The 27,811-nt window shown below is 41.9% G+C and overlaps 1 protein-coding gene across 50 annotated transcripts in view; it reads left to right on the top strand.

The window, feature by feature from the left end:
• The window catches only part of RIMS2 (regulating synaptic membrane exocytosis 2), a 425,424-nt gene extending 399,731 nt beyond the window's left edge, over nt 1-25,693 (top strand). For 49 of the 50 annotated variants that reach the window (XM_072327906.1, XM_072327921.1, XM_072327930.1 and 46 more), the window contains 5 exons: nt 18,776-18,917; nt 19,745-19,857; nt 20,531-20,632; nt 22,067-22,206; nt 22,651-25,693. In XM_072327906.1, the coding sequence (XP_072184007.1) occupies nt 18,776-18,917; nt 19,745-19,857; nt 20,531-20,632; nt 22,067-22,206; nt 22,651-22,869 (716 nt within the window). In that variant the 3' untranslated portion in view covers nt 22,870-25,693. Of the gene's footprint in view, nt 1-5,725; nt 5,944-18,775; nt 18,918-19,744; nt 19,858-20,530; nt 20,633-22,066; nt 22,207-22,650 lie in introns of those variants that run through there. The other variant, XM_072327927.1, reaches the window with a different exon arrangement.
• Nucleotides 25,694-27,811: the final 2,118 nt, after the last annotated feature.

Below are 27,811 nucleotides of genomic sequence, written 5' to 3'. Positions count from 1 at the left end.
TTGCACAGCACAGTTCTATGTCTGTTCTACACTGCAGTAATGCAGAGGGATGTGGGGTGGGATGTTTCCAAGAGGTTTTTCTGCAAGAAAAGCAGATAACATATAAGCACAGAACTTTGCAAATTAATCCCTGCTTAATGTACATTAACCTTCTATAGGTTACACCAAAATTACGTTACTGACTTTGCAAGATAAACGTCCCTTTCCAGTGCTCACATTTGGACTCACCAAAGCTTCTACCACTCAATGAAAACGTACTAGTCCGTAATAGTCTCATGGTAGACATCTGACCAGACCTGCATTTTAGCAGCAGTCTCAGCTCTAGGTGTTGCAGAGACTGGGATCAGTGGCTGGCAGATATACACCTTGCTTTCCACTCTGTTTTCATTTTTCATTGTCACTTATCATTTACAAAACACATTTAATCTCAATAATTGTATTTTGTTCTGGAAAAATAAAAGCACAGAGATGACAGGGTGCTTTTCCACAGTAGCTTTTGTTAGGTAACACCAGCAGATTGCTGCATCAACACAGTGCGTTTGTTACCTCTGCACATTCCTTGTTGCAGTACACTGTGCTCCCAAACTGTTCAGGCACCAAACTGTTCAAGCACAGCTTTTCTGCCCTGCTTTGGTCACTTAGATGCTGAAGGCTGAATAATAGACAGAAACAAATCATGTATCATGAAGTTCCAGTTTCAGAAACAAATAGCACTGACCTCATGTGGGACATTTTGAGAACCTTCTGTGGAGTACACGGGCAGTGTAAATAATATTTGAGAGTATATATGAATACCTGCGGCTTGTTTCTATGCTGGTGGGTTTCATTATAAAGAGGTAAGTTATTGTGTGTGGATTTTGTGTCTCAGAAAAAAAAGGTGGATTGAGATCTAAACAAAGAGCAGACAGCTTCTATGCGTGCTTTTTCATCATTTTTTTAGCAGCTTAATATTGTTTTCTGTGGGGTTCTTTCTCAAAAAAAATGGGGAAAAAAACCTTTGTTTTAAACCTTAAAAGAGCATGTACGTTTTTATTTCCACGCTCTTTATTTCTCACCCTGACGAAGCATCGTAAAGTAATATGTTCTCCTGAGTTCTCAAACACCTTGTGGTTTGTAGGTTGCCTTGTGATCAGGAAGGTGTGAAATTACTTTAATCAAAATAGAAATAGTTAGCTGTGTAAAGGCTTTCTGCTCCACTGCTGACCTCCCAGCTACCTGTAAGCTCGCTGTGCCGCCTTACTGCATGCTGGGCCATTAGCAGCTCCCTCTGCAATTTAGAAGTGTGATTTATTTTGTTTGGGGGGTTTTATGGTAAACATCAGAGGGGAAACCTAAATACGTTATTTAAATAAGCACGGTCAGCTTTCAAGCGTGACTAATATTAGCAGTAAAGCAAGAGAGAGATTAAGTTTTCCAGATTTCATTTATGTACATTCAGGCATAATATAGAATGCCAACTGCAGGACATGCAATCCTACTTCATTGTTTGAGAAATTAGAACTGATATCTCTATGGATCTGAAAACATCCTTTTTCTTGGGGATGTTCCACAAGAACACGCTCCTTCCACACCTTGTTAAAATTATTAGATTTTATTCCCAGAAATTGAAATCTGTGTTTTGGAAGAGACACAAAAGTTGTTTCCTTCAGCTCTTCACATCTGTATGTGGTCTGAAAATGTGCAAGGCTTTTAAGTGATCCTTTCTAGGGCCAAATTAGTTATAGGTAGACCTCCACTGGCACAGGCTGTTCAGACAGTGGGAACAGTAGGAGCACTTTTCTGGCACTGGGTACCAGCAGATGAGTCCAGAAGTGGGTATGCAAAACAAGCAGCACTAATAGAACAGTGTTTTGCTGATATAACCACACTTGCTGTAACAACTGGGGAATTCTCCCAGAACAGCTGTGTCAGTCAGCAAAGCTATTTTGGTAGAAATCTGTACTGTGGACCAAGCTTGATACTTAGGGTGGAGTTGACCTTCCAGTAGCAAATGCCAAAAGAAGCAGAATGGAAAAATTTGTTGTTATCGCTTCAGCATTGGGAGAAATGTGGCTGCTTGATATGGAACACTGAAAAAAAAAATGCAAAATGTATTGACTTTTTTAAAATGCAGTTTAGAAAACTGGTATTCTGATTGCTGAGGATATGATGTAGGAGTGGTCATACTACCATGAAATGTTGAGGAGAATAAGAGACCACTGGTGGTCAGTGCTGCAGGACTCGGCCCACGGACAGGGAACCAAGGGTTGGGAATACACAGGGATTAGAATGGCTTTCATGGTTGTGTTAGTAATGATCAAGAAAATGCTACGGCAAAACCAGCTATTATTTGTATTTTGAGAAGCAGTAAAAACAGCCATTATCTTGTCAAGGACCTGTAGCTTTCTAGGGCCTGCCCTGTTCTTGTGCATGGCTGGACCTGCCACATTCCCCTCTGTGGGTATGAGGATATCTGTACAGTTCTCACATTTATCAAATTACAGTGAGAAACAGCTTAGTACATCTAGTAACACTGTTGTACTCCGACAGGGCAGCACTTATAAGGATCTTAAAGAGTTGCTTAACTAAGAAATCTGGAAAATTGCTAATCCTCCAAGTTAATACCAGAATTAATTTTCCCATTTGTTTATTTATTACTAGAATTAGGTAAAGGCCATGTTCTCAACTTTTATTTTTTTCCTTTTAGAGGGCTGGGGAGATAATTCAACTAACTCTTTCTTGGAGCTCAGTAATGATATATATCAGTTTTGCCTTTCTGCAATGCATTGGCTGTCTCTACTCCATGAAGGCTGGCCTGGATTGCATCTCAGAGGGGTGTGTGGGGGCTGTCCCTCACGTTTTAAGGGGAAGCCTCTCAACCTTCTTTTAGATGATACATTGCACAAAGATTTTTTTGCAGTTGCTGATGTCTTTGGAAAGTAATTAAAGCCTTTCAGTGATAAGTGTAATATTTTATACCTAGTAGTTGACGGGCACAGTGCAAGTTAAAGATAATTAAGATGTATAGAAGGGTAGGCAGCTGCACCGTCTTTTCTGAAGACAACAGTGTTTAAAGCAAACAAGTCAGTGGCCATTGACTGACATGGTGATGAAGAGAGGGTCAAAAACTCATTCCCAGTCCCATTCCCAGAACACCTTCTTAACTTCAGTTTTAAGGTGGTGGTAAGAAACTCTTGGTCACTTTTTCATAGCATCAGAGCCAGAGAATTCCCTTAAAAATGTGCACAAGATCTCATGGACCCCTTGATGATAATGTCTGTATTCTTTTTTCTTGCATTTGGGAGCCAGAGTAGGCAATAATAAAAAATCCTCCACACAAACAATGTTGCATTCCTCACACCTGGAAAATTATGACATCCAGGTTCAAATTCAACAAATTCAGTGATTTTTTTAGTAATTTTTTTCGTAATTTTCAGGGAATAAAACTACTAAGCAATTGCTTTCCTGGTTCTGTAGATTAGCCACCAAAATATTTGATGGTATGTCAAAGCCTGCAAATGGGATTGCCTCAGGATAGTGCATACATTTATAGCAGATGCTTGACCTTGTTCTGCTTGACCTGGATTCATGCAATGTACCGTTCTTTGAACAAATCATCAGAAATTTAAAAAAAATACCTGGCAATCTCATGCTTTGTCATGATATCTAGCACTGAAATTGCTAGAGTTTGGATGCAGTTCCTTTAACAGGGCTTTCATTCACTTGTAACTGATGACACAAACCAATAAGTAGCAGTTAAAATGATTCAGGAGCATTTGAAGTGATTGTCTTGGTAGAAAATGATTTATATACTATAATATTATATACATGTATATAAAATATTATAGATTTTATTACGCATGGCAAGGAGACATGAGGTCTCCCAGCTCTGTGCATGGCCTTGAGGCCACATCTGAATTCCCACTGAGGCCACTCACTGACAGTGAAGCAGCCTGTTAGCAGTGTGCATCCCTTCCTCAAATGAAGTCAGGAATGGTTGTTCCGATGTATCAAACCACATGCAGTGATTTTTCTGCCATGTCAGACAAGGATGAAGATGTTGAAGGCAGTTTTCTGCTGTTGTTTTTGCAGATAGAAAACTTCAGAGTTAACCCTTTAAAAAATATCTTCAGCAATTCCTTCTACATGTTTTAGTGCTTTTGCCGATTATGTGGTAACGTCATAATAGAGATTATTGTTGCTATCATCATCGCTATAATCATTATCTAGAGATGTTTGCTTCACAGTATTTTAGCAACTCACCAATTCATGTAGGGTCACCAATTAAACGTTCCATTTAGAATATGCCTGAATGAGACAGGCAGGTTGTGCTGGCCAACGTTTGTTGCTACTGGAGAGGAAGAGAGGATTCATCTTGTCCCCAGATAAGTGTTTGAAACACTTGGTGTTACGAATACTTGATTTCAGTTTTCTTGACATGAAAATACTGTGTGTGTTGTGAAAATAGCTGTCATTGTAGTTCACAAAAAAACCCTCATTTTTCACCTGTAGATTGAGTGGTCATGAATTCTATTACTGAGCTTCTGATCAGTTTTTGTTCCTTAGCAAAGCACAGGAACTATTCTGGGGATTGTCCATGCTTATTTGTTAAGTGGTGTTCTTCAACTATAATTCAGTGAAGTATTCTGCAGGTGTGACTGTATTTATATTATTTGTGAAGCGTTCCAGTCAGCATCAAATTGTGCAGTTTGTTAGATCAAACTGAATATCCTTTACTGTTACCTGGGGGTAGTTAAGGATTTTTTGAAAGAAAACTGGGGAAAAAATACATATGCATTTGTTTACTACCACTGTTAACATCAGTCACAAAACAGCCATGTGCAGGGTTTGGTCCTGCTTTTGCACTGTCGCGAACTACCAGGGGGAAGAAGTTATTGATGTTGCTGAAGACTGGAGCTGTTTTTAATGACATCCGGTGCTTTAGTTTCTTACTGCTTTGTAGCTCTGAGCAAGTGAATTCAGAAATTATATCCCTGTATTAGCAAAGAAAGAAGTCAAGGAGCAGTGAGACCTGGCTGTGGCTCACAGAGCTGATGGGCACGGGCCGCTGGGCCATTTGCAGGACGGGAGGCAATGGGCACAGGGGCTCCCTCAGAGCACCAGGCAGCACTGCGGTGCTGTGCGGTCCCGGAGCACTGGCACAGGTTGCCCACAGGCTGTGGGGTCGCCTGCATGGGGATGTTCAGAAGCCGTCTGGCCGTGGGAGCCTGCTGGAGCAGGGGTGGGCCAGAGGGGCACAGACTGGGGCGGACGCAGGATGGCCAGCCTCAGCCTCTCTGTAACAGAGCTGGCGGCGGAGCTGGCCACCTGCCGCAGGTGTGCCAGTGCCCAGCACTGGGCGCCTAGGGGCTCCGGGTCCCCCCACAGCCGCTTCTCCCTCCGCAGCCAGCGGCCCCCTCAGCGCTCGGCCGTCCCCCACCACTCTCTCCCTCCCTCCCTCCCTTCGCCGGCTCTGCACAGCTAGGGCTGGAGTTGGGGCTGGGGCGGGGAGAAACAAAGTTTGCGGGCGGTGCCTGCGGGACGCCGCTCTCTCTGGCTCCCTCCCGCCGGGCACCGCTCTCCGCCGTTGCCTGAGGCGCTCCGGGCGCTGCTCCCGCCGGCCGCCCTCACGCCGCGGCCGCCGACCCGCCCCCGCCTCCTCACGCGGAGCGGCAGCCCCGCTGCCCGGCAGCCGGCAGAGGCGGCGGGGCAGAGCGGAGCTCCGCGGCGCGCAGCCCGCCCAGCGCTCCCCGGCGCGGCCCCGCCGCCGCCCTCCCGCCGCCAAGACGCCGCGCTTCTTGTACCGCGCCAAGGGCGGGTGCCGCTCGGCCAAGATGGGCCGGCAGACGGCGGCCGGAGGGCGCAGCATGCAGCGGTCGCAGAGCCGGAGCAGCCTCTCCGCCTCCTTCGAGGCGCTGGCGGTGTACTTCCCCTGCATGAACTCGCTGGAGGAGGAGGACGGAGGTGAGGGGGGAGCTCCGGGGCGCGCGGGGGCCGGGGGGATCCGATCCCGTCGGACGGTCACGGTGCCGGCGGCTGGAGAGGGGGAAAGGAGCACGGGCGGTGCTGAGCATCACCGCGGGCATGAAGTTACTTCACAGGCGCTGATTACATAGAAACGGGGAAGAGAGCTCTCGTCTTTATCGCTTTCTTCGTGGTGAAAAGAAACGACGGGCAGTTCTCTGTCAGTACGTGGGCACGTTCGGGCGTCCCCTGTCAAAGTACGCTGCCCGTGTAAGTGCTCGGTGGGAGCAGCAGTGTGGCGGTGGCAGCACACCGTGCCGCTCACACGAATCCTCTCTCCGTAAACCCAGCGGGTTGCTGCGGGACCGGGACTAAAAAGAACAACAAAGAGAAACGGGATGGGTTCTGTGTGCAGCCGGGCGCATGGGGCTAATCAGAAACCCGGGGGATACATTTACCGCTGGGAATGTTGTATCAATGATGGATGCGAACCAAGGCGTGACACTAAACTCTCCCTGGGATGCAACTTGTGTTTTGTAAGGAAAACCACGTGGTGGGTCAGGTAGATCTACATGTAGAAGCCAAGAGTCTTTTTAGTGTTTATCAGAAATAATTCAGGATTTTTAATTCCATTAAGGATAATTGTATATGTAGCACTTTGGTTAGGTTTAGCAAGGTCAAATTAAGGTACCTGTATTTGTGTGATGCTACCAGGTAAATATCCATCAGCTATGGGTGTATAACTGTATTTCTAACACCCACACAGCACTCTGTCGCCTTCTGCATCAGTGGCCAAGCAGTGGCAAAGGTTTGTACTCACACCTCACATGTCTCCATTGATCTTTCCATTGCAGCAGCCCCCACAGTCTCATCCCAGAGCACCTCTCCTGATGCTGTTACTGAGGTTGGTCCCTTGCCTGTCCCTGGGCTCCTGCTCAGCACACGTCAGGTTGGCTCCTTCTGTAGATACAGGGACCTGCTCTCTGGGGCAAAACGTGCTGTCGTCCTGTGCTTCGTCTGTTCCCTGCTGTAAACAGGGAAGTGAACTGCAAAAAAAATGTCAGTAGGCTGCAGGGAAGGATTCAGAGGGCATTTTGTTTGGTCTTCTGACACACTAATAAACTCTGCAGCTTAAACCACACATGTTTAAAGGACTGATAGTATCATAAAAGATACTAAATATACTTTAGTGTTCTTCCAAGATTATTCTTCTGTCCATTCCAGAGTGGTTGTCTTATCATTCCTGACTGTACAGTAATTGCATCAGTCCTGTGTGGACTCACAGTATCGATTTATTTTGTTCTGGTCTGTTTTCTTTACTTCTCTAGGAAAAACTTTATTGCTCACTTGAGATCGTTGAGTCTTAAACTGTTCACTGGTCTGAAGAAACTTGAACTCAATGGAAATCATTAGAGAATATCTGATAATTTAATGGTAATTCTACATCAGTTCTTTTTTCGTTAGTGCTGACAAGTTTTTTGAGCAAGTAGTGACAAGAGTCTACATACTGATTTTTTTACATGTTATGTTGATCTAAGTCCTATGATCCTATACACCTGTTGGGTACGCTTCAAAATGGAGTGTGTGTAACGCAAATGAAAACTAGAGACACAATTGCTGTGCTATTCCTACGCAGATGAATTTCTCCAGACATCCAGGTAACTGCAGCTGAGCTCCCTTCCCTGGTGCCCTATCTCAGACTATCAAGAGAAAAACACAGTGGGATTTTTTATTGCAAGTCACCCCTGCCCTCAAGTTGGATATATATTTTTTTTGTCTTCTGAATGCTTTTATGCAGTTATATTTCTGTAGCTCCAATATTGGTATGGCATGTGCACTCACATGCTCATGTACTTAGTGCTCTTTTACAGTTTGATCTGTAAAAGCAAAGTGTTAAGCCCACTTCGTAAGTTACACAACCTCAAGAGGTAGTTATTTCTCTGGATGACCCTCAAGAAGTAATTCTTTCCGTGTGTGATGGATAGGTTAAAAAAGGACAACCTGCAATGGGACTGCTTTTACACTTCCCACTCGACCACACTTTTAATACGAATAGAAAATCTTATCTTTTGGGGCACTTATTTGTGGTACCCCCTTAAAGACTACTGTTCATTGACTGATGAAATGAACACACTGGCCCGTGGACATCGCTTTGGGTACAGAAGGAAATGCGTAATTTCAGATTTGGAAATCACTGAAGCTCAATAGAGGTATTAATGAAAGAAATGTAGAAGCCATTTTTAGAACACTGTGAGCAAGAAGGTACATTTGAGTGTCAGTTGATTAAAGAAGCCTTGCCATCACAGCTACACTGTGCTGAAGAAGCTGTGAAGAAGCTGCAGTTCTTCAGCCTAGAGACAGGCATCAACTTGCTGTGGGTCAGCCAGGCTTACAGCCCAGGGAGCTGAAACTCTGCTGGTTGGTTACAGGAGTCCTTCAGATTTGTCCGCATTTTTTATTTCTAAATGAGTTTATTGTTCTTACCTGTGTCTAGCAAACGACATTGGAAAATCCTCATCGTTGGTTTACTTCTGCCTGGGCACACTCAGAGTTGTCTCTTCATATGGTACCAGAGCAAATTAAGTCTTTTACCAAAGCGTCAAGGTGTACACAGCGTGCCATTTGCCTATTTTGTTAGCTCCATTTATCATAAAGGGCACAATTCTGTATTGCAGAATGAGAAATGGCATCCACTTGTGCTTGGAAAGGATTTACATATGGAACATGGTTGAAGAGAGGTGTTGGGTGCAGAGGGCACATTCCAAAGCAGCTCTTGAAGCATCTTGAACCTCACATGTGGTCTCTGAATCCCTGTTCTGTTGAGATTAAAGGAAATGTTGTCAGTAAATAACTTGGGAGTTTCCACTGTACATGTTTGTGACATCCTTTGTGCTAAGTTTTGTGCACATAACAAATTGGAAAGCATTGGATTTGACAAATTGGAAAGCAGTGGATTTGAGTTTACCAGACTTTCCTGTGCCTGACTGGACAATGTGCTTGAGCAAGTGAATTCTTGTGAGTAAGAAAGACAGGTATCCCACACAGAGAAACATAAGCAGAGGTTCAGCTCGTGTGTGGTCAGTAGAAAGCCTATGTCTGTTTTTATGAGTGGGACTGCTAACTTGGTACTTCCTCACATTACACCATGTCTATTGTTTGCTGTAATAAATTTGTGCCACAGTTTCCTTTTCGTGCTCTATTTACATTCACTTCTGCCTGGCATTTACTCTTGGATGATGGAATGTGCTGTTAAATGGCAGGTTGTCAGGAGTGCAGCTATGGAACTGCTGCTCGTGGCGAGACCTGTGTGTAGAAATACACCCTCCAAGAGGGACTATATTTCAATTTCATATCTTTGCCAAAGCACTGAGTTCTTGAGTGATATTGAAGCTGTGAGATTCAAGGGGAAAGTCAAATGCTTTGCAGGTGTTGAAGACAATTCAAGAGATAATTTACGATAATTTAAGGCACAAATTAATTCAGAAAAAACAAAAAGACAAAAAAACAAAAAAACTGGAAAGAATCTTGGTATCCCAGTATATTAGAAAAACAAAAGGCAATTGAGAAAAAAAAGCCACAGAATGTTCTTCAGCCCAAGACAATCATGCCAAAAATAGCAAGAATGAGTTGTGTTAGCTGAGGAGAAGATACATTTCAGTTCTGCATAATGATGTCTACTATAAGAGATAACTTGAATGTTGCTGGAGGGGTTCAGTGGGAACTGAAACATTATATGCTGTTGTTTCCAGCTGGCAACTATCTGGAAAACTTGGTAGAATTCAACTCGCTTGAACTGTTCAATCCCACGTAGATGCAAGCAGGAATGTTGCCATTGATGCTAGTTAGTGAATGATCAAGACTTCTTTAAATGTGCACTTAACTGTGTGGTTGAGCGCTGTTATTGGTTTCAGTGGCATTGCTCACAGATTAATCATCTGCTCACTTGTAGAGCTGGAATAAAGCTGCGCAGTTCCTGGATTCTGTTCTGTGGTTAGGCCACACTGTCCCTCTGGAGGTCCCAGTAGACAATAACAAGCAGACAATAATTTAACCAGAAATAGAAAATGGGGGAAGTAGTAACAATAAATTCATTAACGCAGTAATTATTAAAGTGAAGAGAATCCTGCACATAAAGTAGTTATCCTCTTAAAAGGAATAAAGTAGTAGCAAGAATATCAGGCAGTGACGAAAATGAGAATAACTGCATCTTCTTGGGGGAATTGGCCTACTTTTTGGCCTTGCTGGTAAAGATGACCTTGTTTATGTGCAGTGTGCATAGGCAGATTGAAGGTGGAGAAATGAAGGAAAGGTATACTGCCCTACAGAGGAGCATCAGCTGTAAAGGGCAGAGCTTTAAGGACTGTAGGCTTGATAGATGCTAACACACTGGAGACTGTTTACTGTCTATCTCCTGCAGCAATGGGATGGCTCATTTGGAGGATAAATCTGTATAACATCAGAGTTTATGTCTGGTAGTTTTTTACATGTTTGCTGCTTGAACACTGCACTAAGTCTGCTTCTCCATCCATGCTGTGGGACTGGGGTCTCCCATCGGTCCCACATCTCTGGCTGATTCCAGGGCAGAGGCAGCAGAGAAGTAAGTCATTTCCAGCAATTTCTGTTGGCCTTTTTTCAGTCCCAGGTGATTTTACCAGGTATTATTGTGATAAATGATGTAAATACTGAGGTGGATGATACCTTTTAAATAAGAAGCATAGGAATAATGAGCAAAGTAAAGAATGTGGCTGGAAAAAAAAACACATGGAATCTGGGAACTGACTGAACAAACTACAGGGGAAAGTAGAAGAGATTGCAGAAGGATTATCATTTGAAGTACAACCTGACTAAATGATGGATATGCCAAGCAGAGTTTTAATGGTGTATTTCTTCTACATTTGTTGTATTTCTCTTCCAAGCTTTGGTTACTCAGCAGCATCTACCTGAACAGCTGACAGATGGCTCGGGCATGGCTGCAGCAGCCACCATGGAACTACAGTGTACAGCAGGTTTCATCCCTGGTGGTACCTCCATCAACCTGAAAAAGCCGCCTGACTTACATCTACACACTGTAATTGCCATTTCTCAGTGGTGAGGTCAACAGCACAGTCAGAGCAGTGCCATGCTGGGTTGCCACCTTTTCAATTCTGGATCTAAATGTTTAACAGCAGTAGTTTGGAAATGGGTCATTACAGTGTGAAATGTCAGAGTTCTGGAAACTGTGGTTATTTAAATAATGATATTTCTATGGTACCATTACTCAGACAAAGCTAGGAGGAAGATCTGTTTCTAATTTGTGTAATCTCAGTAGCCATCCAACTACTTGGCATCATCTGTCTCATTAAGTCCTAATAGAACATGTTGAATTGTTTCAGCACGCTTGGTACATCATTCAAAAATGCTGCACAGATCCTTCTGATAATGGATGTAATGACACTCGCTATACTAAAATAGAATTGAGTTAAAGAATGGCATTGCTAGAATTACTACATATTTAGAAAAGATCTCTCAATTCATATAAAATAAAAATTAAGAAGCTTTTCTAAGCTCCTCATTATAGAAACACTCCTCACTGTTTCAGAAGTTGTAATCTGCTCTTGGCACTACATGGAGTAACTGTTTGCAGTGTGTGCCCAAGAATGTTCATCATCCAGGAAACTGCATTTGCATGTAAACATAATGGTGTTGTAACTCAGAACTGCAGTTTTGATGGTTTATTTTTACTCAAGATGATCATCCTGTGTCAGTGGCAAAATCAAAGGCTAGGCTTAATGATTTCCTGTGGGGAACTTATGTACCTATGTAGTGATTCCTAATGTAAATATTATGTAAAAATGGAATGTAATGCTACGAAACTGCTTGGTCTGTTTTCTCAGATTTTTAATAGCTTAGGGATGAGGTTGATTTCTCACTGCTTTGCACATTTGTAGTCATGTACATTACTGTACAAGATGTACAGAGTGGATGTAAAATTCTACCATTCTGATACTTCCAGAACATACACAAAGTTGGGCTTGGTGGGTTTAAATTGCCAGAACACTCATATCACCTGCCTACTTGAGGGTACTGCTCATTCAGGTCACTTGGTACATGGGGCATCAGAGTTTTCCATTCTCATGTCTTTGTGTCTGGTCTTCCAGCAGTTGTAGAAGGCTGTTGGCTGATCGGTCCTCTGAGTACAATGCTGTGGTCCTATCAGAAATATAGGCAGAAACTTCTGCAGCAGGGCTGGAGTCCTAAGTGGTCGTGTACAGTTGTGTTGTCCTTGGCCATGCAGTCAAAAAAAACCCCACAGCATAACCTTAAGAGAGCTGTCCTGATCTCCTTATGAGCCAAGTAGGCAATTAAAAAATATTAGAAATATTTTCTCTTATTTGCACATAAAATCAGAAGGTTATATTGTTACCATTTCAGAAGGGCAAGCTTAGCATTTTGCTTGCTCCATTTCAAATGTACTTAGGTAAATATCCATCACACGACAGTTGAACTGCTGTATCTTTTAATGAGGTGTATGGATGTGTCATTAGGTCAGCTGGAAAGCTGAGAGGACTGAGTAAAAAGATAAAAGCCCAAGATTTTTCCTTTAGAGACTGCAGTTGCTGATGTCAGTACAAGGGATATGCAGGTGCAAAACAAAACAGGAGATAAAAGTGTCTTTTCTGAGATACTAAGGAAAGTTGGGTTTATGTATGGAAACAAGAATTTGCTGCTTCAGTTTGTACTGTAAAGTATATTGCTCTACGCTATACTTAAAAACATCCCCTGCTGTGTTAATGTTGCAGTCAAAATCTGTACTCAGCATCTATAAAATGGAGGAGCCAACCAAGAGGCTGCACAGCCGGTTTGCTGTTATATAGCCAGGGCCTCGTAACCAGCAGAGGTGTGGAAGTACCTGAGAGTGGTAGGACCACCAGCAGTGCCTCCAGGCAGCCAGGCAGGCTCCCTGAGACAGCTCTCAGCATGTAGGATCTCTTATCAGGGGTAATTCTTGGCTAAGGGAATGGCTGAGCAGCAAACCTCCCTGCTGTGGTTCTGTACATGCACAGCCAGGATCTTGAGCTACCCAACACAGGTATTGGAAACAAGTTGAGAGCTGCCAGAGGCACCAGTTTGGTCATTTTGCATGTAACATGCTCACCAGTGTATAATAATACAAGGGATACAGGAATTTTAGGAACATTAAGGTAATTACCACTATATGGTCAATATGGCTCTTGTTAACACCTGAGTCTTGTAAAAATATTTCAAAAGCTTTTGGGATTGTAAGCACTGAAAAGCCTAAACTGATGCCCCATGCAGGCAAAAGCAGTTTTTATTTTCTGATGCTCTTAAACATTTGCTGAAGTGTCACTTAGGACCAGCAGGAGAACGATCATGAACAGAGCAGGAGAATTAAAGTGGCAGAATATGATTTTGAACAGGTTAAAATAGGGGAGAAAATAAAGAGTAGGTTCCTGCCTTAAACAACAACACTGCTCTGGAGCTGGGTGTGATGAACTGACTTCACATCATGTGGCAACAGCAAGCCAGGGGGATCTGTGCCAGACTGAAAGTGTGACCAGTCTTGCTGTGAAAGGGAAGTAAAATACTGGCAAAGGATGCTGCAGCCTGGTCTAAGCTTCTTATCCCATAAACAGCTGAGATTCATGGTGGCTGCTTCTTGGGTCCTGAATATGGGAATTCATTGAGAATGGGACCCAGAACTTTCTACATCCAGTACTGACCGGAAGCTCAAGCTTTGCAGCTGATTGTTTCATTTGGTTCTGTCTTTCTTTCACTTTTTCTTATATACTGTCTTAATTATCCTTAATTACCCATGCTTCCATTGTGACCAGAGCCAAGAAAAGGAAACAGAAAGGCACAGGGCAAGAGTGAAAAAGGATTTTTTGACTAAAAATGAAAAACTAATGATGGTTCCCAAGACATTTAAAAGTCTTTTCTGAGCAGAGGTTGCAAGGCTCTGTCATTTGGCAGTTACTTCTTCCTGTCCTATAGGACTATTTCCAGAGTACTTTGGGAGCACTATGCAGACTGAGGCTGTTTAAGTCTAGGCTCTGTCAGACTTTGCCCACCTGGCTGCATCCATTCTAAAGTGCATTCATACTGAGGGCAGCACTGCTGTGGGTTCCTACTGCAGACATTCCCATCCCAGTCTGAATTGCTCAGCGTTTTACAATCAGATACACATGAAAAGAAGGAGCACAGGTCCTTCCTTCCTAATTACAAGTGCAAAAGAAAAGCCCCTTGGTTATGGTTACTCCTGGCACTGTTCTTCGGGCTTCAGAGCTGCTCGCATAATGCACTAGGGAGAAACTTCATTGGGATGACTGTAATGGAATGCTTAACAAGCCGGCGGTTAGCACTGTTTTTGAGAAGCAGTAAGATAGGCTCAAATACTTAAATCGAGGTGACAGTGGAATCTGGGTTTCCCATATCCTGCTTAAATTTGTAGATCCTAATTTTGTTTTGGAATTATCTGGGGTCTGTGGGCAATGCAAGCAAAGAAACCACTCAGCTGTGGTTCCCTGCGGTGCTTAAACAAGAGCTAAATGCCTGCTTCAGTGCAGCCAAGACTCAGGCTGTGCCAGGTCAGGAACTGTGTGTGTCAGGGGACTCAACAGCTACCCTGTCCCCTTATCTTGGGTAGGATCAAGTGTTCTTAAATCATGCCCAGAGCAGTTTTTCAGATACTTGCAGAGTTTTGCTCTTGAAAAATGGTCTCTTCAGTCTTCTGAGTTCAGCTGAAATACTGAAACAATTTCGTCCAGCCTTCATGCTGCGGTAGGCAGTGGCCCCCTGAGCACAGGAGTACTTCTGAATCCATAGCTGCCCCATACTCCATGCAAGTTTTGCAAGATCCCATACCTGATGGAGACCAACATAGCCAGCTGGGTTCGACCCAGGCCAGCAGTGTCCCCTCCCAGCACTCTGCATCCAGCGCTTGCTGAGAGCAAGCTGAGGCCTTGTGCTTTCCCCCACTGGCAGCAGTTTCCATCTGGCTAGATCCCTGCTTGCAGAAGGTGATCTGTTCTGCTCACTGCGGATTGCAACTTGCCCTCATGGAAGATCATTTCGGAAGTGTCGCATCGCTAATTTGCAAATGATTTGCACTCCAAGTTGTGGGAGCGAATAATTCCACATGTCATTTAGAAAATGTGGCCTGTGGAGTCTATTTGCAGTAACCACATTAGTTAAATTAACAGTGTGATTAACTATAGGAATGAATGTGCTTTCATAAATGCCAGAGCAATTATTTCTCATAATTTATTCCACTCCTGGCAATATGGCCATAAGATTCTGAGCTAGTGTTTTTCAGATAATATATCCCATATTTGCTGATGAGGACTTAAGAGAAATTTCTGTAGGGTGGTTAGATTATACTAATTTGGAGAACGTTTCCAGTGTTTTTCATTAGAGTTGAGTAAATTGTGAGAAAAAATTATTTCCAGTGCAGGTGGTCAGCAACATGCTTAGCAACAAAATACTCCACTGGTTCTCTCATTTCTGCATCCTTCCATTTAGGAGGTGGGGAAGTGTTAAAAGCAGTGTGTGAAGTGAATGTGTGTGTATAAATACTTCATGTTTACAAATCCAGGCTGCCATTTTACAGCGGCGCCAATTACATATTTACTTCTTTGTCAATGGCAGATGCACCCCCATGTTATTGATCTAGCTAGAGAGTGGCATCCCCTCAGTAGGGCTCATTGAACTGTACATTTGTTTTCAGAACTGGTTTTGTGAAACGGTCAGTATTAGAAGAAAAATAACAACTTTTTATTGTTCGTTGGTTACTTCTAGGCTGAATCCAGTAAGGAGTGCAGCCACGCAAGTTATTGCGAGTCAACATCACTGAGGATGTTTTAATTTCTAGGCAAGGATGAGGGAAAACAGCTTGGGTTTAAATGACTGGTAAGACCTTCAGCCCGGTCTTCCACCAGCTGCAGTTGGAAGTATGGCACCAAGGGCTACTCCCTTGAGAAACTACTTAGCATTTTTATTGCTACTTGGAACATTTTAAGGGTTTTAATGACAAATAGATGTACATGAACAAAGTATTGGTAGTAGTGTGAATAATCGATAGCAGGCATTAAATATCAGTTTAGCTAAGCTTAATATGAAAGAATGTGCAACTCTAAAGCATCGGCTCAGGAATCTGTCTGTGAGCTGGGTGGGGCTTCTTCTGTACTTCTGTTCTAAATTGCCATTTTGCTGTTAAAATCTTCAGTTCTCAAGAAACATCAGCATCATGATTAGGAGCCTTACTGCTGGAAGGTCAGATCTTTCTCTTTTGACACTATCAGAGAGCTGTGGCTTTTTCTGCTGTAAGCTTGAAAATAGTCACATAGTTTCGTACTGGTCCTTCTTCAGTTCAGTATTAGAGTCAAAGTAATTCCTGTTTACCACCCGCATTTATACTAAATTTGGGTCTACAGAGCATGTTCAATTTCAGGCTGTAAACAAGTTGCGCCTTCTCAGCAGTTGGCCTGTCTTTCTGTGAACCAGAGTACTTATTTCAATTAAAATTAATGTGGGAAAGAAACGCTGGATCAGAGGGATGCTAACAACAGCTGGTGAAACACGTGCCGCTATGACTTGCATTGCAGTAGTTGTGCCCTAATTTCTCAGTAAATTGATATGCAAACAGTTGCGTTGATTTTTTTCTGTGAACGTTTTGCTAGGGTGAAGGCAATGCAAAATTTGCATTCGAGTTCAGAAAAAAATTCTGCCTTGCTAATTGGTGAAGGGTGCTGTATACTTCATATATTACATAGTCAAATTCATATTGGTCCCAAGCACCCAAATCTGAAAGATGCTCTGAAAACCTGACGAATCATGTAAGACGGAGTCATTCCGTTAACTTTGTATAATTCCCGTCTATGGAATGAAAATGGCCACTCTTTAACAGGACTGAACAAAACGAAAGTTAGGCCATCTTACAATGGAAGGGTAGCATCCTGTAACAATACCTCAACAAAAAAGCGTGGGGCTTCAGGAGCTGTGTCTCTTTCACATGTAACTATATCTTTATGTCCCTTCTCTACAAGACAATGTTTTTTTCCAGGCAGTTTGTGGCAATGTTTCCTTGACCTGAATGATTGGATTTTAGATCAACACAGGACCAGTGTTGGAAGTCAACTGTCAGCTTTCATTAGTTTAACGCAAAAATTGGAGCAGCAGACACTTGGAACACTACAACCCAATTGTTGATTTCTGTCCTTCGTATTCCATATGCCATGTTAGCTTTGTGTCTTTTGATTTGTATTTATTGTTCTGGATAATGGCATTTTCAGAAGTAGTTGTGACATAGAATGGCCTGGGTTGAAAAGGATCACAATGATCATTTAGTTTCAACCCCCTGCTATGTGCAGGGTTCCCAACCACCAGACAAGGTTGCCCAGAGCCGTATCCAGTCTGGCCTTGAATGCCTCCTGGGATGGGGCATCCACAGGTTCCCTGGGCAACCTGTTTCAGTGTGTCACCACCCTCTGAGTGAAAGTCTTCCTCCTGAAATCTAACCTAAACCTCCCCTGTCTCAGTTTAAGACCATTCCCCCTTGTCCTATCGCTACCCACCCTTGTAAACAGTCATAACCCCTCCCGTTTGTACACTTCCTTCAAGACACTGGAAGGTCACAATGAGGTCATCCTGTAGCCTTCTCTTCTCCAAGCTAAACAAGCCCAGTTCCCTCAACCTTTCTTCATATGAGAGTTGCTCCAGCCCTCTGATCATCTTAGTGGCCCTCCTCTGGACTCAATCCAAGAGCTCTGTGTCTTTCTTGTACTGGCGGCCCCAGGCTTTTAAGGAATGTGTAGAAGTCTTTTAATAAGCAATATGACTACAAGGCATGAATTAGTCTTTCATAATACTTACATAGAAATGTTTCATTATTGATGAATATTTTAACATGTCCCATTTTTTGACAAGGGGCAGTGGGTTTTCAAGATGTTTGGGCTATCTGTTTCCCACCTCACTGAAATCCCCGTGTTCTTTATCCAGTCTGTATCCTTCCTTACTGGAGTGACTGGGATATGATTGTTGAATACCTCAACCCATAATGCAGCCTGTAGGACAGAATGACGCCACGAGGGACTTCTGAAGTCCACAGCCCTTTCCTTTTGCAGTATGTCCTCTTATTCTAAGCCAGCTCCAGAGTTCAGAGGTCCTCCTTGGGATGTAAGCTGTCTATCAACGTGCTGCATTTACAACTATAAATAAGCTATGCAAGTGGATGCAAAAAATTGTGACACTTGGAGGTGGAAATAAAGTTTCAGACTGTGCTACTGTCATTTTTGGGACTAAATTAAAGCAGCAAGTGGAATGAAAAAAATGGGAATACAGAATAAAGAATGGGAAGGATCCTTGGATTGTTGTTTACTGTCCTCACTAATGGATGTCTGTAATTTGATTAAGCAGATAATGACCGATGCTTTTAAATAAAATAATTCTGCTGGATTAGAATGTTCCTCAGGCACTGCATGTTTTGACATAATGGCAGCATTCTCATTGAATCACTGAGGGAAAACATACTCCAAACTGACTAGATTATGGCTACTGTAAATCTGGTTACCTCCTCAGCCAGACTTGGGTTTTGTGTGTGTGGTCTGCCTTGAAAAGCTGGTGGTGACAAAACAAAGGTACTTTAAAAGGCACTTATGCTGAGTGTTCCAGCTGCTTGCCTGTTACTAAAATAGTGATGTTTTTTAAATGGAAGATTTGGTGCAGGTCAGCAATCTGGCACTGACTGTTGCTGCAGCACGGAGTGGCTGTTCCCTGACCATAGCAAAGATCTGCAGATGCCCATGGTGTGATGGAGATGTCTCTTTTGTCTCTGCAGAGGCAGGGGGTAAGAAGCTGCGGAGCACCGTCCAGAGGAGCACTGAGACAGGGCTAGCTGTGGAGATGAGAAACTGGATGACCCGCCAGGCCAGCCGGGAGTCGACAGATGGGAGCATGAACAGCTACAGCTCCGAGGGAAAGTAAGCTGTAGTCATTGCTGTGGTCACCCAGCATTTCTCTGCAAAACTGATAGATGAAAGTGAGGTGAATGCTGTAGGTCCTGTTCAGTCAGAATCGCTCCCACAAGCTGGTGTCATTGATGGGTTGCATGGAGACCAAGCCTAAGTTTCTTCCTGTGACCAAGAGAGCCTTCCATGGTTCACAAAGGCAGTGTGAGGAACTTTTCTGCAGCTCCATCAAAGACATTTGGTGGGTCAGAGACACGCAGTGCAGTGTGTGCTGTGCTGTGGGTTAAACACAAGGAAGTTGATTTCTCTTCTGAAAGCCTCTGCCTTCAAGAGTGCTTCCTCTGTTTTGCAAAGCCAAGAATTTCTAGAGCATTTCCAGGTTCTGTTCACTGGAATAAGGCGTTTCTCAAAGGATCTGCTAATTAATCCTGAAAATGTATGTGGGCAGACATATGAGACAGTCATATATTTTAATGTCCTGTGTCATGCCCAAGACTGCCCAGTCTTATCATGGATTGATTTTTTTACTGGTATTCATGGCACTGAGCAATATACCTTTACTGGTATATTGTTAAACTGGTACTGGTTCAAGTTGCTGCACTGTATGCACTTGAGATGGACATTCAATTATGATTGGTCATTACAAATCGCACTTTTTTTTGTATCTTTCTTTTAATTGGTCATGTAGAAAATTACTGTTTTCTCAGGCAGTTGCTGATCAGCTTGTAAGCAGCGTTACCAAAAATATAAACAATAAAGGCAAAAGTCTAGAAAACTAACCAAAACAAAAGGCAAGTTCAAGAGTATTTACTGATTTTATTTCCAACATTCTTTTTCAGTTTGATTTTCCCTGGTGTGAGGTTGGCTGCAGACAGCCAGTTTAGTGATTTTCTGGATGGACTTGGTCCTGCCCAGCTTGTAGGGCGACAGACATTGGCAACACCGTCAATGGGTAAGCATTTGAGTTCTATAAATATAATATGCTGAGTCTGGTTATTAGAACATAGAAATTAAATAGATTCTTTAAATAAAGATTTTCCATATGATTTTGAACAACTTATTTAAGTCCAGAATTGTATTCTGAGCCAGAGTTGAACATAGTTGTGGGTTTTCATAAGGATATTCAAAAGTAGAAAGATGTCTTGAAAAATTCAATTGTTATGTGTTGTTCAGTATTGCATCTTTGAAATGTGGCTGTGAGACCTATTCTTTCTCTGAATTAGTGGGTAGTACTAAACAAAAATGAGAATTTAAGTAGTTGTTATTATCATGCCCGCACACTCTATACATTCAGAAGTACTTTTTCAGATGTTTTCATAAACTAGAGCAAGAATGAAATGGTTCTAAGCAGTTTTGCAGAGCTGCTTTGTACTAATACCCTTGCTGCCTTTATGTCTCTGAAATTCTTAAAAGAATTTAATTTGAAGTAGTAAGAGCAATGGAAAAGGGAGGTGAGATGTTATTGCAGGGCTTTTTCATTGTTTTGTTACATAAGTAGCAGTGAAGAGAATAGGTATTCAATTGCCAAGTAGTATTCAAGTCTGGATCGTACTTACAGGCAGAATTCAGAAGAGAGAAGTTGTCAAATATTCATTCTAGAATTTCTTTGTTTGTTTGTTTTCTAGGAGATATCCAGGTAGGAATGATGGACAAGAAAGGACAGTTGGAAGTAGAAATTATCCGAGCCCGTGGCCTTGTTGTAAAACCAGGTTCAAAGACACTGCCAGGTAAGGAAGAAGAGTCTTGGCACAATGAATATTGTTCTACTGCAAAAAAAAAGAAGAATTCAAAAAAACTTTCCAACTTCTGAAGGTTTACAATTCAACTTCGGTGCCTTTTTTTAGCAAACTCTTGTGTCAGCAAATTACAATACAGTTCATTGAAACAGAGAAACGTACTGAAATGGTGTAAAAGCATGGAGTGCATACAAAAGTAATTTTCAACAGTACTTCAGGAGAAAAATAAACAGGCTGTTCTCTGTGCTACCAGAAGGCACAAAAGTATTTGAGTAATTGCAAATGAAGTCTTGGGAATTAGAATTCCAGTATCTAAAGGGGGACCTACAAGGAAGCTGGAATGAGACTCTTTTATCAGTGTGTGTGACAGGATAAGGGGTAATGACTATAAACTAAAAGAGTGTCCTCTTTTTAGATTAGATATAGGGAAGAAATCTTTTATTATGAAAATGGTGATGCACTGGCACAGGTTGCCCAGAAATGTTGATGCCCCCTCCCTGGAAGTGTTCAAGGTCGGGTTGGATTGGGGCTTTGAGCAACCTGATCTGGTGGAAGGTGTTCCTGCCTATGGCAGAGGAGTTGAAACTAGGTGTTCTTTAAGGTCTTTTCCAACCCAAACCATTCTGTGGTTCTTCAGAATTGGGGTGTACACTGAAGAGGTGATATAACAGTCTTAGAAGTGAAGAGGGAATCGACAAGAGGTGTGGAAAAGGTACCTACTCTGAAAAGTAGACCACTAGGTGATACTTATTCCTTATTTTATAATCTCATGTTCTGTGACATTCTGTGGAGAGGACAATAGGCTGATATTTTTAGCGAGCTTTTATGCCAAAATAGAAATTGTGTCAGAGTCTCTTCTTCACTAATTTTCACCTTGTAGATTATTTAAATTATTAACAATTTGGAGCATTGATCCAAATTTCACCAAAGTCGGTGCAAGTCATTCGTTTACTTAACAGGCCTATTTTGCACACTGTACAGTACAGTCATGTATAGGAATGCAGGTTGCCCAGGGGGTTGTGAAAACCCCCTCCTCAGGGGTGTTCAAGGCCAGGCTAGATGGGGCTGTGAGCAACAGGTGTCCCTGCCCTATAGCAGGGGGTTGGAACTGTGTGATCTTAAAGGTCCCTTCCAACCCAAACCATTCTATGAATATCTGATTTTTCCAGGTCAAAATCTGAACTGTTAAAAAAAAAATAAATTAATTAAAAATAGGACATATAAAAGGAAGTAAAGAAAAAAATGAAACAAGGGAAAAAATAAAGAAAATGCAGAGATTCTTTGCAGGTTAATAAATGTTACTATTGCTTGTGGAGATCTGCTCAAACAAGTTATATATCCAGTAAAAGGCAAAATTTAGCATACTTCGATAGAATATTACATCTACTATGGAAAAGTCCGAACTTATTTTTCTTTCTTTGTCAGCACCGTATGTAAAGGTGTATCTATTAGAAAATGGAGTCTGCATAGCCAAAAAGAAAACAAAGGTAGCAAGAAAAACGCTGGAACCGCTTTATCAGCAACTTCTATCATTTGAAGAAAGTCCCCAAGGAAAAGTTTTACAGGTAATTTGCATTGCTGTTCTTAATCTGAGAACATCACTTGTTCAGTTCTCACTGAGAAATTCACAAAAATCTTTCATGCTTCATTTGGCAAGTTTTACTATTTCAAAGCCTTGTTGAGTACAGAAATACCGGAGTAACACCTACTGATGATTAGCAAGTAGAAAGTGCTAGGGAAAAGCTAGCTATAGATTATTTTGCCTTTACTACATGTGCTTCTTATCTCAGTGGGCTTTCTTTGGAATTATGGATAACTACTCAGTTACTTCCGAGCTCATCTCTGCCACTGTATCTTGGTAATATATGCCATACTAACCTGTATCAGCAGTGGAATAGTTCAATCCTTACTATATATAATTAAATAAAAGGAAGCATTTGAAGGATCAGATAAGTCCTTGACATTGTTACTGATTTATTTCTATTTTGGTGTATTTCCTTTGCTAACAGATAATCGTATGGGGAGACTATGGACGTATGGATCACAAATCCTTTATGGGAGTGGCACAGATACTTTTAGATGAACTGGACCTGTCCAACATGGTGATTGGGTGGTTCAAACTCTTCCCTCCTTCTTCCCTAGTAGACCCAACTTTAGCTCCTCTCACCAGAAGAGCTTCCCAATCATCTCTTGAAAGTTCAACAGGACCTTCGTATGCTCGCTCATAGCAGCTGTGAAACTGTTGTCATAGCAACCAGCGTTACAAAAAAGAATAAATAAATTACAGGTCGCAAACCCTGGTAACACTGCATGCTTAATGTTGTGTCTTCTGAGCCTGTTTCTAGGGCTACAACGCGATCCTGTGTTCTCAAGGAAGTTGCACACATTGTGCCCTACAGAAGGCCCTCAGGTGAAGGACTGAAGTCATGAAGAACTGATAGGTTTGGAGTTCAGGGACACTCAGTTTTGGTCCAATCTGAAGCCATGGACTAAACTAAAAGAATCAATCTGTTTCATGCAACAAAAGTCCTTTTCAATGGCATATCTATTTTGTTGCTCCTGTTTCTTTATCTGCCCTCCCCTCCTAAAGCTTGGTTATGCCACAGAAATGGAGTTACCCTCCCGTGAAGCCATGTTACAAGTTGGTGAAATTGCAGACATCATTGGAAGAAAAGAAGAATGTAAAGGATGCTGGAAAAAGTCAGCTGTCATTCGAAACAGTTACTTGAGATCTGAAAACTCTTCACATCAGAAAGGTTCAAGACTTAAAGCGGCGGGCTTCAAACATCCAGTTATAGATGCAGTGAAACCCCAGATACGATGGACTTATGACAAATAAAATTCTGTGGATATACTGTACTGTATGAAATTAAACAAGCAACTTTTTTGCATGGACACAGATTTAGCTGAACACTTAAATTATTTTCTTGGGGCTGCAACTTGCAAAAAAAAAACAAACAACAAACAACAAAAGAATAAATCAGCCATTTTCAACAGTTTATATTATTTTTAAAAATAAATTTCACTAGTGCATGGTTTTAAAGGGAAGAGAATGCAACAGGGTGATTACAAAGACACACCACGTTTATCATTCTTTAAACCATGGTCTGTATTTTTGCAGACGTATATTAAAAATAAAAAATAATTTCTAGCAAATATTTAAAATTCTGTTTATGTGACAAGAAATAAGTGTAATATATTCAATTTATTTAAATGTAAAAGGTACAAGCCTTGTAAAGTTCAACATAATGTGCAAATTGTACACTTCTTTTACCTCCTCCTTCTTTCAGTCTCCCTCCTTCCTTTCGCTCTTTTCCCCCTCCGCCTCCCAGGATGATCATCATATTCTAAAATGGCTACCTTTTGACTTACTTACTACTCTCTTACGCCCCATATTTGGTTGAGGATTGCAGATTGTTCTGCATTTCTGAATTATTTGAGAAAAAAAAAATATTGTTTAAGAACTTTTTTTCAAGCATGTTGAAAAGGATTTTGCAACATGGCTTGGGAGTACATTAATGTAATTCAGCATGTATTTGATAAAAAAAAAAAGAAAAAAGATATTTGAACTTTTTGCAATTTACTGTACAGTGCATGGTAACTTATTTTCATTTTTTTTCTCACCTTCAAATTGGATTCTACAGCAAAATACTGGATTCATGTGGCCATTGTAAGATGTCTTCAATAAATTTCTTTTCAGCACCAGCATCATTCATTCAAGGGTTGAAGTATCATTTCTTGAGGGTTTTGGAAAGAGGAAAAATGAAGTAAATCGTTGATTTTTAGGAGATAAATTTAAACAGTTTTATTTGCACTAAACCAAATTAATTGCTACAATCTTGGGATTATAAAAGCAGCGAAGATGACGAGTTCTTACAGTTCTGCTGTCAGGTTCAGTTTTCATAAACTACATTTGTGATGGCAAAGAGATGGTTAGGTAATACCGGTCAAAAATGTCAATCTTTGATTCGTAAATAGCCTTAAAGAAAGCTTATGGGTACCTCTCAGGCAGTTATTTGACACCATTACCAGAACCCTCGTTGCAGTCAATGGATCTCCCAAGTCCTGGTTTTTGTAGCAGACACAGTAACTGCCATTGGGTGGTGCTGCAAGTTCAAGCTTCTCATTAAATTACATGATTTAAAGGGAATGTAACTGGCTAACATTTAATAATAAAACGTCCCTTTTGGTTGTTTTTTTTCTGGGTCTTTGTATGCCTTTATTACCTACTAAAGGTTTAATATTTTAACCTTGCAATAACTTTTGAAGTACACCTTGCATTTACCTTTCAGGCCACAGAGAATTATTCTGATTTTATTTGAAAAATCTATTCACGTTTCCCATTGAGAAATCATACGTGCCTCATTAGAGGGCAAAAGTAATAACGGTATCACTTAAATGGCCTTTTACTTTGTGCAATATCATATAAATGGAGAGATTGTGTCTTGTCTTCAGAGTTTATATAATGGGTCGTTGTTAAGTTAATGATCAGACTGGTAAAATTACATGTATTGGAATGATTTAGACTCCTGTCTACCAGCAGCAAACCAATGCTATCATCATGCAGTCTACGATATTCCCTAGAGTAAAAGAAAAACGCACCACCATTTTCCTGATCCTGTGAGATGTGCGCACACATCGCTGTGTTCATTACCCTATACTGATTATTCCCAGTTTTACAGTCAAGGACACGGTGCATGGAAGGTTTGTACATACTTTGTCATTATGCAGTATTTATTTTAAAAAAAAGAAAAAAAAGAAAAAGAAAGAAAAAAGAAATAAAAATAATAATGTTTTTTTTGTTTTGTTTCGTTTTTTTTTTTAATTGTCACACGTCTGCAACTCTACTTATGGTTTAGTCATGTAAATAGCACTATTCCAGTGATCACTGCTGTCTTGTACATACTATGTTTTAAAAAGTTAAAAGGAATTACAGTTGGGGGAAAAAAAAAAAAAGAAAAAAGGGCAGATTAGGCCTGTAATGAACACCAACTAATGTAAATCAAACTCATTCTGGTGATGGTATTTAACACTTTAAATAAAACATTTTCTTTACAGAACTTGTGTGCAGCGCTTTGGTTCTTTTCTCGCTGTCACAGCCATAATAAGCTGTCAGACCCCATAAGCTGTCAGGCCCTGGCTGCGAGGCTGTGCTCTTACTTTGGTGTCACCAGGACACCAAGCGGTGCCCATCCCGTGTGTGAGCAGCTGTGCCACGTGGGTAATGTCCAGCCTGGAGGTGGGGTGGTTGTGATCCAGGAGGCCATTTGGGTTGGTGTGATCACATCTACGACTAGGCAAGATGGCTGCTATGTGTAGGTGGCTCTAGTCTGGCCAGGATGGAGGTGAGGATGGTGGGAGTTGTGGCTTTTATCTCCGCCTGCCTCAAAGGCACTGTCAGCATGGGCAGTGTTTGCTGGGACTCAAGCACGGCCTTTAAGTCAGGGACTCATGGAAACTCATGGGAGCATACAGGTCAAAACCATTCGCAGTATACTATTTTATTCTTTTTTCTTCTAAAAGGTCCTTCATTTCTTTTAGACAATTCCATGATGTGGCTTCCTGCTTCCCTCATCAACTCCTCCACTCAATTTCACAGAATCACAGAATTATAGGGGCTGAAGGGGACCTCTAGAGGTCATTGCAGTCCAACCCCCTGACCTCTAGATATCATGGAGTCCAACCCTCTGCTACAGCAGTTCCCTGCAGCAGGTCACACAGGTATGTGTCCAGAAAGGTCTTGAATAGCTCCAGAGAAGAAGACTCCACAGTCTCTCTGGGCAGACTGTCCCAGTGCTCTACTCTGAAAGTGAAGTTCTCCCTTGTCAGTGCATTAGTATGTATTGTCTGTGTTAGTATGGAATTCCCCGTGTTCCACTTTCTGCCTGTTGCCTATTCTGTTATTGCTCATCACCAAAAGGAATCCACCCCCATCAACACTTCAAACAAAGCAAAGCTATAGACCTTTTTCTTCCTTGTAGTCCTGTGAGGGGCCTTTCCTCTTGGCTTCCAAAGGTTGGCTCAGTTGATGGATTTGTGCTGTTATTCTCTTGTTCTTGTACCAGTGAAAGTGTAGTAAAACACCAACATCGTAATTGTGTAGAGCTTTTCTGCTTCCATGCCTTCACTACAGATCTTCAAGGCTCACAAAGTGTGTGGGGCCACCACATGCTGACCAACGTGCCTACACAGTTCCCAAGGCTGCCTACTGCTATCAAACAGACAGTCATAACTGTGTAACATTAAAACATAAACATTTTTATATAGAAGAATAAATTTATGTATATTTTATGTATAAACTTTGTCTAGCAAAGTTTAATCATGACACAAAAGTTAGTAAAGCATTGGTTTTCACAGCTTCCTCACAGAGGTAATTGCATGGGGGGCACTGGAGCCGTTCACATTTGTTCCTTCAGCTCCTACATCAGATTAAGGCTTCCCTCACTGTCACTCAGGCAGCAAAAGGCAGACACAGAGTTAAAGGTCTCAGATTAATCTTCAAGTGTTTCTGCCTCTCTGTTCCCTCCTTGGTAAGCATCGACAATGAGCCTTTATCAATAATGAACTGCTATGGACAAAGAAGACACGCATTTTCCCAGACAAAAATGGCCCACTTTCAGGACAGATTCATGGAAGTCGGCTCCAGCTGGCAAAAAAAAAGGAAAGCTTTATGCTACTAAGGCCAAAGATAAATCAACTTTCTGGAATTACTGGCTTCATACCTGCCTATTTTAGATGTCTCATTTAGAATGGAATGAACGGCTCTGGGGAGATCAATTTCTCTCCTTCTCTTCCCATTGACTACAAAGGCAGAAAGAGCAATGACTTCCCTGAGCTGAATGGCTAATTTTGCAGCAGTTGCACTTAGGAGAAGCAGACTGGTCTTGACAGCCAGAAATAGGAGCAAAGACTCAGAGGTCCCTCATTAGCAAGCTCTATCTAACTGCCTGTGGAATGATCAGGTCTGAGGGCAGCAGGCAGTCGATGACAGATGAGAGAGGAAATGGTTGGGAATCAATTTTTTGGGACTGACACACCGCACTGTCAGGTCACCACTCAGCCCAGCCCCGGTGAGGAAGAGGAGGCCACACTGAGTAATTAAACCATAGAGCCATAGGACACAAATGCCCAAAATATATTGCAGTTGGACTTGATGATCTTGAAGGCCTT

Source organism: Excalfactoria chinensis, chromosome 2 (assembly GCF_039878825.1).
Source record: "Excalfactoria chinensis isolate bCotChi1 chromosome 2, bCotChi1.hap2, whole genome shotgun sequence".
NCBI lineage: Eukaryota > Metazoa > Chordata > Aves > Galliformes > Phasianidae > Excalfactoria > Excalfactoria chinensis.
This window is presented reverse-complemented; position numbering and strand designations above follow the sequence as displayed.